Source organism: Dermacentor silvarum, chromosome 10 (genome assembly GCF_013339745.2).
Source record: "Dermacentor silvarum isolate Dsil-2018 chromosome 10, BIME_Dsil_1.4, whole genome shotgun sequence".
In the NCBI taxonomy this organism is placed as follows: domain Eukaryota; kingdom Metazoa; phylum Arthropoda; class Arachnida; order Ixodida; family Ixodidae; genus Dermacentor; species Dermacentor silvarum.
Genome location: NC_051163.1, coordinates 98,315,359 through 98,330,750, shown reverse-complemented (window position 1 = coordinate 98,330,750; position 15,392 = coordinate 98,315,359). Strand labels below are relative to the sequence as shown.

The following is a 15,392-nucleotide window of genomic DNA, read 5'->3' as shown; positions in this document are numbered from 1 at the left end:
GGAAAGATGAGCGCTTCCTTAGAAGAACGCACAGATGTCGAATCACTAAGTGTAAATGTCATTTTGTGAACGTATAATGGCGCTTTTCGGTTAATTTTCTGCAAACACGGTGCAAATAGTTCTGTTCGATGAAGTTAGCGAAGAGCTTCGATTTCAGTTCATGACAGGAATTAATGCCGAACCAACCGCAATCACCTGTGCCAGAGCGAGCTTATAACAATGGACACGACGAACTTGTGATGCCTCTGAAGTGGAACACCACTTACGTCAAAACGCCGGGATGAAAAATAAAGCCGCAAGAAGGTACTCAACACGCGCACCTAAGGTCGATTAAGAGAATGTGCAAGCCGACATCGGCAACACTGTGGGCATCGACCGACCAAACACGGCGTGGCCTTCTAGCCACCCTAGCGTGGGCATCAGAGCTTAACGACAAAGGGTGACAAAAGGACGATGATGGCGAAACGCGTGCCGTCGAGTACGTTGACACTAGTCAGACGGCCGCCTTTGGTCCTATTGCGTCCTATATTGCAGCGAAAAAAAAAATTTGCGGAGACACTCTTGCGTTTCCTCAATTAAGTGAATACTGACATATTGGGACGACCCAAAGACGATGACAACGGTGTCGGCAGGCGCTGTGCTCGGGCTTATACCTTGTTGAAGGCGACTACAACGACCTTGGCGTTAGGTGAAGGGCTGTGCCGTCTTTCCAGTCCGTGTTTATAAATTTAATCTCCCCGTAAGATTTTTGGTGGAGGTTGCAGGTTCAGCTCGCGAGTACACGGCGCTGGATCTCGCGAGCACACGGCGCGGATGCCACATTGGTGCCGACACCATGTTCGACGGTGACGACCAGCCCACTCTACGCTCACTCCCCGTATGATGCGGGTGCCTGTGAAAGCGTGCGAGGGTGAGTCGAGGATGGTGGCTCAATCTCGCGCGTGCAACGGAGTAAGCGCGCCGTCTTCCACCACGCGCAAGGCACTGGATAGGCGGGGGGGGGGGTTCTACCAGTTCTAGCGGCGGCTGCGTTTGGCGTGGCTAAGAGCGGCCGCGCGGTTCCTATATCTTGAAAGCGATCTGCGACGTCTAGGCACGGCATATGTACGTATGGTAGCGAAACTACCACTGACTCCCGTAGGTCCTGCAATGGTGACTTGTGTAGGCACGGCAGGCCCCTCTACATTTCGCGGGGCCAGCTTTGTGGTAGGAAAAAATGTCGCAGTTTCGCCCGAAAGGCGAAGCAGCGATTGCGATAGCAAATTAGTAGAGAGCTATTCGGAGTAGGGATAGTAGTTTTTTTGGCTGCATAAACTTGGACACATTGGCTTACTAACTGAATGAACAATCGTGGTGTCAGCGCGCACAAACAAACATGAATACATCACACTGAATGACCGCAGCCAACGGCTGTCAAAACGCTGGCAGCAAGCGCAGGTTCGCGCGGTCTATCGCTTCAACGGAAACTGAGTGGCGAATGCACAGCGCATACATACAAAGGTCAGAGCCGTGTGGAGATAAGAGACGGTGCGGGCGACCGGCACCGCCGGGCAAAGGGCAGCGGAGAAGTTGTTGGCAGAGGAGAAGCTGCCCCCCCTCCCCACCTCTTCTCGTTTCTTGCTTTCGCGTGGGAGATTGAGTGGCAAGTTACGCCTTTGGTGCCGGAGCACAGCGCCGCTCCGCCTCCTTCCCTCCCATACCCCACGGCCTTTCGCGCGACGGTCGCGTTTGCTTTCCGCCGTGCGTTCGCCCTCCGTGATAGCGCGCGTCCCCCGCGCGCTTTCGCTCGCGCATACGGCGCGCGGCGACGATTTTATCGCCCTTGGAATCTATACGGAACCTCACGGCGATGACGACGGTAGAAATCCGGTTGAAGTGTCCATATAGTTGCTATCGCAATAAAAAATCTACGCTTATCGCCTACTGCACCAGCTCACATGACATTGCATATACTGCATAAGCAAAGCATGCAACAGTACAATTAAAGCGCAAGTAAGTGAGAATATTCGCTACAAGATTGCGTCACAATCCAACGCGAATTTTTAGCAGACCGATTTGTATTTATAGCCCTCACTCTACAACTGCAGGCATTACACTGGGGAGCCTTAAGAGCTTCGCATATTTCAGAGCAGTAGGTTCACCCAGATTTTGAACTAAGTACCACATAGATGTGCCCTTAGTACAAACTGACATCTGTTATTTTAATGTCAAGATAAAACAGCATTACACTGAACAGAACAACCACACTTTCGTCTTCTGATGATGATTTAAAGGCATCCAATTTGAAACGAGGGAAGACAAATAGTCACCTAGCGTGATTGATTTAATCAGGTATGTTATAAAAGTTTTTTATCAAGCATTGTTGTATACATCTCGTTAATATTCTTTTCCCTTCAAAATCTACATCGTACCGCTACCTGTGACTGTAGATCCGGTCGTATCAATCTCTTGCCTGTTTATTTTTTTTTCACCTATACTCTAACGTATCTTGCTTATATCGAGTGATGACCGGTTGATGCTTCCTTCCACTTTAAACCCAAGCGCTTCTGAAAGGTGTACGTTACCTACTGTTCTCACTGGGTGAAGTCCTTCGCATTCCATTACGATGTGCTGAGTGGTCTACAGATTTTTGCTGCAGCATACACATGCCTCATCTAGTTCCTAATATTTGCTCCGGTATATTTTGGTCCTTAGGCAACCGGCTCGAGCCTCAAATAGCAAGGCACTGCCCTTTGCGTTATCGTACAGATCTTCCTTTCTAATTTCTTTCTTCTCATTCATGTAAATCTGCATGGTGCTTTTTGTTTCATTCTTTGCATCCAATTCACTGTCTCTGTTTCTCTCACTTTCTTTCTGATGACTCCTGGTTGTCTATTTACAGTTTCAATTATCCTGTACTCTATTGCCAACTTTCTTGACCTCTTCCTCCATCCTCTGTCCGCGCTTTTCATATACAGATACTTGTGGACTTTAGCCACCCATTTATTTTCATCCATGTTCTTGAGTCTTACTTCAAAAGTAATTTTGCTCTGTGCTTCTCTGACTTCACAGGAGGCCCATCCCATGTCACCTTGCACTGCCTCATTTGTGGTGTTATCATGAGTTCCCAAAGCCAACTGGTCTACCGATCTGTGGTTAACTTCCAACCCCGGCAAGATATCCGATTTTAAGCATACAATGGTATTTTCGAACATTAGCGCTGGTAACATTACTCCTTTGCGGATTCCACGCACCACTTCATACTTATTATGGCCCCACAGTGCTCTGTGTTTCATCATTGCTTCATCCCGCTTCCCCTTTATTTTCAGATTATCGTGGTGGGTGCTTCAGTGAGTCTTTCCTTCGTTCATGTATATATTGCCTGACTGTGGTCATGACTAGCTGTTGAATTGACACCGCGTAATTACTCGTTTCCTCATTAAAGATCATAATTCCTGATTTCTCTGAGCTAAACTTAAAGCCTAGATTTATCGCTGCGTTGCCACAGATATTCACAAGTGTCTGTAAATCTATTGTGTTGTCCACTAGTAGCTCTATGTCGTCCGCATACATCAATCTAAGGACCTTCTCTTGCACCATTTGTCCATTAGACATGTAGGATAAATCAAACCCTAATTCGCTGTTTTCCAGTCGTCTTTCTATATCCTTAACGTAAAGCGTGAACAACAATGGTGATAGAGGGCATCCTTGCTTCAATCCTTGGTGAATTCCCACCATTTCATTTCCTTTTCTACTTTCCCATACCACTTGTACTTGGTTGTCTCCATGTATCTCCCTCAGCAGCTCCACGAAATCGTCATCTATGCCTTCGTGCTGAAGAATATCCCATAATTCCCTGTCTACATTGTCATAGGCTCCTTTTTATCTAGAAATGTTTCCGATAAAAGTATATTCTGAGCTACTGAAATCTCTATGCACTGAGTTAGTACAAACATATTATCCTCTAAGCGTCGGCCTGCCTGAACCCGTTCTTAGTTCCCCCTATACATCGTTTTTCTCCACTCACTTCGACAGTTCTAATTTTATGACTTGCATTGCCATTCTATTCGCGCGCCACATGTAGTTTTCTCTGGTACTGAATACATAATTAAACATGTTATTTAGCAAAAAGGCAGGTTTACTGATCAAAATTTACAAGAATAATATTATATATGTTGCCATTACTTTTTATGGCTACGTATAATAGAGTTTTGATGAAGTTACAGTGTTAAATATGGTAATATCATGTCGGCGTATCTCAGCACGCATCGCTAGCATCGCCACCAGCAAGCTGCAGAAAGGCTGTAGAGTTTTGTACTCAATAATTCGTGGATATGGAAGTAAATAGTGTGTAACTTGACATTTTACTATTAAAATGGCAATGTCTGCTCTTTCTCAAATGTTAACATTAGTGAAGTAATGGATGAATAATTTTCATCAACTGATGTTTTGCCCCACAAGCTGTAGTCGCGATTCAATCGCACGACCGTAATTGACGTCGCTGCCCATTGGTTCAGAACCGCATTTCTGCCTTGCCTTCGCGACCATGTGAATTGGCCTCGGTCAGGGCGCGCCGAGCTTCGTGTGCGCGGTGTTCCCGCCGCTTAGTTCGCGTTGAAGCGAGAAGCAGCACGAAGGTCAATTCGCTCGCTGCTGCCGCCGCGCTTCCTCACTCCAGCGTTTTGACAGCGAGCTACCGCGGTCGTCGAGTGAGATGTGTTCATATTTGCTTGTGCGGGCGTGACACCATGCTATTTAATCCTTTAAGGACAAGCCATATAAGTACCCAGAAAAATGTTATTTATCGATTTAAATGTGCAAAACACATCAAAAATAAGCATAATCAACAACAACAAAACATATATATTTGCGGAAACCTTTTAGGCAACAGGAGAAAACCCCAGGCAGAAAACTGGAAGTGGGCTTCCAGTTTCACGTGCCAAACTTCTTCATCCCGTCTTTTTGCTCCAAACTAACAAATGACGCTTGTTGTCTGTCATTCAATGTTGGCCAAAGACATTTAGCCAGAAACTTTGTACTCAGTACAGAAGCTGGACTATAAAAAAGAATTCTGATGTGTTGCCCGTAGGCAACACTCCTCAATAAAGGGTTTATTTAGCTAGTGAGTGAATGTTTCCATGTTTATACGGCCGGTAAAGCTACTATTCTTATTTCGTATAGCTGTTTAATAATTTGCCATCGCAATCGATGCTTCGCCGTCTGGATGAACTGCGACTTTCATTTCTACACATTATGCCGCGTTGCCCCCCAACACAGGCAAACAAAAAAGATCTCATCAAGGGGCATCGGAGTAACGCGGCACTTGTTGCTCATGCCGGCACTGATTAAACTGATATTTTGAAGCGAAGCTGTTAAGGGAACTTCCTCGACCGTACTCGCAAATCGCGCATTGACGCAGGTAAAGAACGCCTCAGCGCGTGGTTTCGTCCCGGCGAGCAGCATGACGTCACCGTGGCGAGTGGCCGTGGTTGGCGGTGGCATCGTGGGCCTCAGCGCTGCCGTGCGGATTGCCGAGGAACTGGCAGCCGAGAATGTCCACGTGACCGTGCTCGCCGAGCACTTCAGCCCGCACACCACGGGTGACGTGGCGGCGGGATTCTTCAACCCATACATCGTCCACGGGGTCTCCGAGGAGAAGCTGAGGTACGGGAAATGCCATTAGGCCATCATCGTCCTCATTGTAGTCACGGCCTGATTGAGTTAGCTGAATGTCCGACGTTTGTCCCAGCGTGCGCCAACGCATGTGGTGGTATATGGAGTACAGGTCGAACATCAATTTCGTATACTCAATGTTTCAAATTCAAATAATCGTTCAAACTGCTGTAACGGACGCCGGGATGTTCCACCAGAACGGCTTTATTTTCCGAGCTGCATATTGCCAGCAGCAAATCAACACTATACCCACTCGACCACACATTGCATATATATATATATATATATATATATATATATATATATATATATATTGTAATGGGGTTTATTGACGACTCAGAAACGCGACCGTCTCAGTTGAGCGTCGGACACCGAGAGCGCGAGCCCGTCTTCGTCGGCGGGCCGATGATGATAGTGCGTCCACAGGGCGCGCCAGTCACACAGGGCGCCAGTCTTCTTCGCTACAACTGCCCCCTGCAGAAGAAGGAGCCATCCTGGCGACTCAAGGAGAGGAGAGGACAAAGGGGTCGTAATAGGGTTTAAGTCTCTGGACGTCAACTGTCTCGCGTCCACGACGCCTCAAGTCAGTAGATGGCGTTAGCGGCTCGACGACGTAGTTGACCAGCGTCGTCTGTTCAACGACGCGGTAGGGACCGTGGTATTGAGCGAGGAGTTTAGAGCATAGACCAGGGGTGCTTGAAGGTATCCACAGCCAGACTAGTGAGTCCGGCTGGTAGGTGCAAGGAGGTCGGTCATCATCGCGACGGAATTTTGGAGACTCTGGTCTTCCGCCGTGAACGAACGGGCCAGCTGACAACGGCATTCCTCGACATACTTGGAGGCTTCAGACAGAGGCGTGCCCACCTCTGATGGGTCAGGCCGGTAGGGGAGAATGGTGTCGAGCGTACATGTAGGTTCACGGCCATATACGAGAAAGAATGGCGAAAATCCCGTTGTGGCCTGTGAAGCGGTATTATAGGCGTACGTAACATATGGCAAAACGAGGTCCCAGTTGGTATGATCCGATGCCATGTACATGGATAGCATGTCGCCCAAAGTACGATTAAACCGTTCTGTTATGCCGTTCGTTTGCGGATGATAAGCTGTACTGGTGCGATGGACGGTATGGCACGCGGTCAGAAGGGCGTTAAGAACTTCGGAAAGAAACGCACGCCCTCTGTCACTAAGAAGTTCCCGCGGTGCCCCATGACGCAGTATGAAGTGATGCAGTAGGAAGGACGCAATGTCGCGGGCTGTCGCTGTTTGCAGTGCCGCAGTTTCTGCATAGCGGGTGAGGTGGTCGACAGCGACAATAATCCAGCGATTGCCAGCTGATGTGCAGGGAAGAGGGCCGTAGAGATCGATGCCGACGCGGTCAAATGGTCGGGACGGACAAGGAATGGGCTGTAAAGGACCAAAAGGACGAGGAGCAGGAAGCTTGCGTCGTTGGCACGCTGTGCACGAGCGAATGTACTGTCGCACAAAATTATACATGCCACGCCAATAAAAGCGGGAGCGAAGCCTGGCGTAAGTCTTGAAGAGGCCGGCATGGGCGCATTGCGGGTCTGAATGGAGAGCGGAGCATACATCTGTGCGCAGATGGCGGGGAACGACGATCAACCATTTGCGACCGTCGGAAGCGCAATTTCGACGATAGAGAACATCCCGCAACTCGAAATGAGAAGCGTGGCGGCGGATAGCACGTGAAGGGCGTGTTGTTGAAGTGTCAGAAATGCAATCCATAAGTGCCGCAATCCAGGGATCTTTACGTTGCTCCACAGCCATGTTGACGGGCACAGGCGACAAAAACGCCGATTCGATGGCTGCAATGCAAGTCATGTCACTTGGTGTAGGCGACCGAGAGAGGGCATCCGCGTCGGTGTGTTTACGGCCAGACCGGTAAATGACGCGTATGTCGAAGTCTTGTAGCCGTAGAGCCCAGCGCGCAAGGCGGCCAGACGGATCTTTTAAAGTCGAGTTCACGTCTGAGCAGGTGTCGTCAAGAGGCGCGTCAAAGATCGTAACCGAGTCGGCAGACTGAAGACGTCCAAGGCACTCGCCACGACGTAAGACGAGGGGCGTGGCCTTAGCGTAGGAAACGAGTATTCTCGTGCAGCCACCACGGACAGTTAGGACAGCGAAGGGAAGGGAACATTGTCGGCGAACAAAAATGTCCGATGGGACAAACAGGACAGTAGTGTCAGTGGCGAAAGTAGAGCAGGCATGCGCAATCACCGAAGAGTGCGGAGGGATAGTGGTGTCTTCTGTAACGACCAGTTTGTCGCCGAGATCGTCAAGTTCATGTGAGCGGGTGTCGGGAAGCGGAGAAAATTCAATTTCGGTGCGAGAACAATCAATGACGGCCTGATGATCGGAAAGGAAGTCCCACCCCAAGATGACGTCGTATGAACAGGATGAGAGGACGACGAACTCGACTGTATACGTGTATCCTTGAATGACGATGCGGGCGGTACATGCGGCAACAGGGGTAATGCAATGGGAACTTGCAGTCCGGAGTGACAGCGCAGATAAGGGCGTCATTACTTTTCGAAGCTTGCGGCAAAGTTCTTCCGTAACTACTGAAACGGCGGCGCCGGTGTCGACTAATGCCAGTGTGACGACTCCTTCAACAGACACTTCGATTACGTTCGTCGGAAGAGAGCGAGGCCTTGTGTGGTTCGACTGGAACGCAGTTCTCGCCTCTTGAACTGCGGTAGCTAGTTTTCCTGCTCCGATGGGGCCGGACGCCGCCGCATGGGGGAAAGTGAGCGGCGACGAGGGGATGGCGAGCGACGATCACGGGCAGAAGGAATGACGTTGCGCGTGGACGGCAAGTGCGAATCACGTGGCGGTGAGAAGGACGAAGCTGGCGAAACGTAGGAGGAGACAGGTTGGTCATGACCTTGAAGCCATAAGCGACGGCGACAGAGCCGTGCCACGTGACCAGGGATACCACAGAAGAAGCACACGGGGCGATTGTCGGGTGTACGCCAGGGTCCCGTGCTAGCTGGTGATCTGGAGGTGTACACTGGAGGGATTGGACGTGGCGGTGCAGCAAACGGTGGCGCTGAAAAAGTCGATGGGGGTGGCCGTGCTGCAACCTCGGCGTAGCTGAAAGGTACAGACAATGGTGGCGCTGCACGAGGAGACTGTATGGCTTCGGACACTTGTTCTTGGAGCATTTGACGCAACGGAGGAGCCAAGGACGATGTAGGACCGGGGACAGTGGTGAGTAGGGATAGCTGGCGGGCGACTTCGTAGCGTATAAATTCCTTGATTTCGCCGAGCAGATAGTCGTTGTTAGTGACAGCGGCTAAACTTGCAACGGAAGCATCGGGAACAGAAGAACGTCGAGTGAGCAGACGTTGCCGCCTGAGTTCGTCGTAACTCTGACAAAGTTCAGCGACCTCGACCACGGTCCGCGGGCTTTTCGAGAGGAGCATTTCGAATGCGTCGTCTTCGATTCCCTTCATCACGTGACGGATCTTGTCAGACTCAGTCATCGATGGATCGACGCGCTTACAAAGGTCTACAACATCTTCTATGTACTTGGTGAAGTTCTCACCAGGTTGCTGGGAACGGCTGCGCAAGCGCTCTTCGGCACGGAGCTTCCGCACCGCAGGGCGACCGAACACTTGCGTAATGCGCGCCTTGAAATCGGACCAGGTGCGAAGGTCGGATTCGTGGTTGTGGTACCACACGCTAGCGACACCCGTAAGATAGAAGTTGGCGTAGCTGAGCTTCGTAGCATCGTCTCATTTATTGGGGGCACTCACCCGCTCGTAGATCGAGAGCCAATCTTCGACGTCGTATTCGTCGGAGCCGCTGAAGATGGGAGGATCGCGTTGACGCACGGGGCCAGGACAAATGAATGTTGGCGGTGCCGGAGGTGTTGTTTGGCTGGCGTCGTCAGGCATGATGGCCGGCAGCGTCCGATTGCGTAGTTCCAGGGTTGGGGAAGTAGAACCCAGCACAGCTCCACCAAATGTGTAATGGGGTTTATTGACGACTCAGAAACGCGACCGTCTCAGTTGAGCGTCGGACACCGAGAGCGCGAGCCCGTCTTCGTCGGCGGGCCGATGATGATAGTGCGTCCACAGGGCGCGCCAGTCACACAGGGCGCCAGTATTCTTCGCTACAATATATATATATATATATATATATATATATATATATATATATATATATATAAGTGAAGCAGTCTTACACATGCGCAGACCCGACACAGCAATACGGAAGAACAGGCACACACACACACACGCACACACACACACACACACACACACACACACACACACACACACACACACACACACACACACACACACACACACACACACACACACACACGTTAGCTCTAAGCGTCCAGTTACCTGTTTTAAACCGGCTAATATCTGTGAAAGGATGGGCTCATTTAGTTATGAAGTATTGAGTGTGCGTCGTCCCCTTCGTTTCACCTAAAGTGTGATTCGTGCTGATATGTCTTTCCCTATTGCGAACTACTTATATATTTTCCCGGTAATTCGGTCACTATCGCTGATACGTGTTAACATTTCCATTCTATAAAAAAAAGCTTGTTTTTTTAGCGCTCAGAAGGTGTTAACCTTAACGTATATACGGCGCGCTCATACCAAGTGTGCACCCTTATGTGCTGGGTGCCGCAGCAAGCAGGTAACAATACGTTTTAAAAAAGTGAATTATTTTATGTCGCTAAACGTAATGGTATGTTGCCAGCTATTACTTGAAGTAGATCTGTATTCGCCTTGACAAGCTAATTAGTCAAGACAGGCAATTTTTTTTTATTGTATTAACGGCCTCTTATATGAACACTAAGTTTGTATATGCGAAACATTCGCGAGCATGAGTATCAGTTGTATGAGGCGCGCACCCATTTGCGTTAACCTCTGATTCTGTTTTTCAAGGAAAGCCCGCGGAACCTGAAGAAAGTCTCATGAAAATATCCCACCTGCGCTCCACAGTGAAGTAATCGCTCCGGGTGAAGTAATTGTAATTGGACCTCCTGTATGATGACCAGTTTTCCTCGTAACTAACAGTTTGACGCGCCTACCTGTTTGTCTTTTTGCGGTAACCCACTATCACTGGCTAACAATTGTTAACGCTATCACTCGGTGCTAGACGCGCCTGATTGTTTCGCAACATTCTCGACTGTTGTCGCCAATTCTCTCTGCTGTCTACGTTGTCGCCGAACCTTGTGTAATGACATTATATGCGCCACGTGAATAGTGTTATAAATTCTGGAAGGCACGCGGGCACCAGCGATTACTTGTATAAAGAGCCGATGAGCTTGACCCGCAAGTCTGATTTTCGATGATCGACGCCTGCGCTCGCAACTATCGCTGTGTTGGTGTGTAACTTGTTCTTGTGGGTACACGTTAGCCCTGTAAAGGGTTAGTTACGTTACTATCATTTGTGCCACGATCTGATGCTTCACCGTCAGATCAACGTGACAATACGTTCCTGCCATCTCTTGAGTTGGCCTTACGCGGCAGAATGATAGTCTGAGCCGCGTTTCATGATATTCGGGTATTGGAAGACTCAATATTGGTGTCACAAACTCTTCAGCCCAAGTATTTTCGTTTTCCTCTGTTAAGACATAATAATGATGCGCTCCGGATGTTTGCCTGGTCAGCTTATTAACCACAGCAGTCTGTCCAGGACCAGCTGTATGATATATGTGCGCATTACGGTGTCTTCTCCGTAGATCGTGGTGCGTAGACGGGTTCACCTTCTACCGGCACCTGGCCGAGAGCGCCGACTCCAATGAACTGGGTCTGGCCATTATTCCCGCTTACATCCTCACGGAAGAGCACACCGTAAGTGCAGGTCATTACGATCGTCATTTAACCCGCACTTGACCACCACGATGTTGAAAGAAGATGCAACTCATAAAACGTTTCGACTCTCATTGAATGTCCGCGATTTGGAGTCTCCAGTGTGGTCGATGAATTCTATAATGACTACGAAAGAAGTTCTGCACGATGCATAGGAGCATATAGGAATGAAATAGAATGTTTATTCATGCATAAACAAACAATAACCAAGTGAAATACAGTCCGCATAAGTCTTATGTACAGCTCGTGTTCGCGAGCGGGCAGTCTGCTTATCGGTACCTAAACGGTATCGCATAGCTCATTATATAGAACAAAAATCACAAGAACTATGGCGATCAATAAATGTATGCCATAGGATAAGAAATTGGCAGTTTCGCCCGTAGGCGAAGCATTGAAAGCGAGAGCAAAGTTAGCGTTGCGCTGAAGCTATCTCTGAGCTGGTATGGGAGGGAACGCAGTCAGCGTTGCTCCAGGTGTCGCATCTCGGTGGTATAGGGTCGACGGCGCAGGTGATGAGGCCGAAGGAAAACCGTCGGTGCCTATGAGTGTCCAAAGGAAGGGTTACGTAGGTTTAATTTGACATTTAAAGTCTGTTCCACATACAGCTGAACCCATATGGGCATTAAAAAAGGTAACCTGCCTCGTCTCACAGGCAGGTTCCTGCCTCGCAGTGCGACGGCCCTCTACAATATAAGAAGAAATTCAAGTATCCGATGGTGGGATTGAACTAAGCCAACAATACAGGGTAATGTCCATATTGAACAAACAATGCAAACTGCTGAAAAGCTCGTAGCATATGTAGCACACAGCCAAGCTACCACGTTAGATACACGATATAACCAAGCAATAAAGTGATACAAAAATAGAAAATTACGAAATTGTATGCACGGTAATGACGATTGCAAATAGAAATCAGTGTCGCGAGATAGAACTTGCACAGCGGACCGTTGCTGCACATCAGATTACTGTTGAATTGACAGAAGGTATAAATATGTAATTTTTTTTTTTCAAGACCAGTACAATCTGCTCTGTAACTGACATACAGCAGCAAGTTATTTACTTATAGCTATTCGAAATAAATAGTCTGCTTTCTGGGTGCCGTAGTTTTTACTTTTTGAAAATTTCAAGGCGCAGGTTGCACCAGTGGTCTTTCCAGAGGTATTTCTGAAGAAAGTCAGTGGAATCTCGGTTTTTCTCTGTGGTAAATAATAGCAGCTACTTCTTTATCTACTAAATTAGATTTGCCAGGTCAAACTCGCCTGTAGAAAACACATTAGACAACCAATCGATTATACTAGAGATATTCAGCCTGTGATGTTTAAGATCGGTGCTGTATAACATTGATGTGATGAACCTTTAAATCCGCTTGGAAATGAGTTGGCGTCAGTTTAATGCCTCCGCCCCCACTCCACCCCTCCATTTTCATTTTGGCATAATAATCAGAAGATGTAGGCGCCTTCAAGTGGCTCCGGCTGCTACTTTGACACTTACGATTACTGTAGTTGGGCTCCGAAGGGCACGCGCACCGCGAATTTATTATGTCATTATGACACGATAAGTTTTGTGATAGGAGCCCTACCTGCGTGTTCTGCAAATACACACAAACAAAAAAGAAGAAAAACGAAAAAAAAAGAAACATACTCTGTGCGAAGAGAAGTTTTCGAGTTTTAACAGCGAAGCTATTTAAGCCAGCCGTAATTTGCGTTTCGTATCAAGAAACTATCATCATCAGCAATGAATAAAAAGAAAATAAACTTCCTTGACGAGGCGGGTTTCGAGCCCGCGTACCCACGGTTCGAAGGCGAGCGTCGTAACCACTATAGGCTATCAGCCACGCTTGCAGAATATGCATTTATGCCAACCATAAGATTGCGTTAGAGCGTAGTTGTCTTCGTCAACAGGTGGCGCGTTCGCACGCGCTCGTGCCAATGCTCTGCGAGATGAGGAAGAGGTTTTGTGCGCTATGCTCGGGAGAGAGATAAGGAAGTTCAGAGCGAGAGAGACGCATTCACGGAGCGGGCCTGCTGGAACGCGTTGTAGGCATTGCAACGCGGTGGAACGTGGTGGTGTTGAAAGCTGCGCTATGCAACGCGCAGTGACTGCCGTAAGTCCGAGAGAGAGAGAGACACGCATTCACGGAGCGGGTCTCCTGGAACGCGTTGTCAGCATTGCAACGCGGTGGAACGTGGTGTCGGCATTTCGGCCAGCTTCGCTGTGTCTTGAGCTTTGCGTGGCCTAGTGCAAGCTTTCGCCTTTTTTTCGGTAGGGCCTTGTACATACTGAGTATGTTGTCAACACTGCTTTCCAGCCGCGGCCTTCATACGCCGACGCATTCTTCCACTACAGAGACCTGACGGAAGGAGAACTCGAATCGTTCCCCCCAAAATATAGGTGAGTTCTTCCATACGCATCACTCATAAAACCAAGTACCGCGGAAAGCTGCAGCTACTGCGAACTTCGTCAAGAAAAAAATTGAAAAGAAGAAGAAAATGCTTACGGTAGCTCTCTATCTGTATTAAGCGCTAGGACGAGCGTGCCGTGCAGATATTAAGAGAACTAATGGAGGACGAGACTGCAAAACGTGGCGTTTCCTTTTTCTATTTTGAATGTTTAAGCACGTTTGGCAAGTATATGCTTTATTGCCAGAATGTTTGTCCTATCACTTCTTCATCAACCTCGGACCGTTGAAGAATTTGTTTGCGGAAAGGCCAGCATGACAAGAGAGGCAAACGTTTCCAATTTATTCCGCATGGAATCGCTGCAGAATCGCGAACAGCGGCCTTTATTCTCGATCACCAGTGTTTGTGCCCCTTAGCATTTGGCCGACGTAGTCGAAAGGTACGTTTTCTGACAATTGAATACGCAACGTGAACGTAACGTGACGGTGCTTGAATCTTACTCACGGTAAAATTGCAGCGCGCACTAAGGAGGAAGGAAGTTTTACAATGAGTAATTACCTACTCGCGCAACTTTCAGTTCACTTTAATGTTACTTTTTGAACTTCGCACAAGGACTGCCGCTTTGAATGGCAAATTCCGCCAACCATCATGCACAAGAGCAACAGCAGGCGTAACCGCAGGGTGACCAACAGTTCATTCAGCAGTTAATCTCCAAAAGGATGAATGGTTGCGGCAGATCAAAATGTCCCCAAATGTGGTAACCTCTCGCTCACTTTTAGCACCGGCAAATCCAGGGGCGGGGGGGGGGGGGGGGGGGGGGAGTTAGGGGTACCCGGGCTCTCCGCAATATATTGTGCAACTATCCTTACAGTTCTTCCTGCCTTACCTCCCCCTGTAACCAATTCCTTACATAGGTCTACATAGTATGGTGGCTGACGGGGCTAGTTGATAATATACAGGGTGGCCCAAGTATCATGCCCCAAGGATTAAAGATGTGTCATTGACACGTAGCTGGACAGAACCAAGGTAATGTTGTTTGCCGTCGCTCGGAGATACTCAGATTATTTTTTACACCCCGCCTAATTGGATGATTAGTCTTAAATAATTAATCAATCAACTTCTTAAATAATATAACTAGATGAAAAGTGTCAATGAAAAAAACTTATATAGAGCAACATGAAAAACTCACAATACAGCTTTCTGCTGCTGAATACGTGCTACATAAATGTTTTTCCGAGCGTGAAAAAAGCCCGCGAATACACGCGAAATTGCCGCGCGACTGTCCACTCGAGGCACTTTGCATGTATCTAATTGTAATATTTGAGAAGTTGTGTAATTATATAACACTAATTATGTAATTAAGCATGCAGAATGCATGACGCAATCTGAGTATCTCCAAGCGACGACAAACATTACCTTGGTGCTGTCCAGCTACGGGGCATTTCCATATTTTTAAATCTTGGTGCAGGGTAGTTGGGTCACCCTATGT

At 48.3% G+C, this 15,392-nt stretch overlaps 1 protein-coding gene across 2 annotated transcripts in view; it reads left to right on the top strand.

Annotated features, from left to right (window-relative positions):
• Positions 1–15,392, top strand: part of LOC119466345 (D-amino-acid oxidase) — a 43,175-nt gene that overhangs the window by 13,396 nt on the left and 14,387 nt on the right. The window contains exons 2-4 of one of the 2 annotated variants that reach the window (XM_049657288.1): positions 5,405–5,643; positions 11,375–11,486; positions 13,813–13,895. In XM_049657288.1, coding sequence (XP_049513245.1) covers positions 5,441–5,643; positions 11,375–11,486; positions 13,813–13,895 — 398 coding nt within the window. In that variant the 5' untranslated portion in view covers positions 5,405–5,440. Of the gene's footprint in view, positions 1–5,398; positions 5,644–11,374; positions 11,487–13,812; positions 13,896–15,392 lie in introns of both variants that reach the window. The other variant, XM_037726852.2, reaches the window with a different exon arrangement.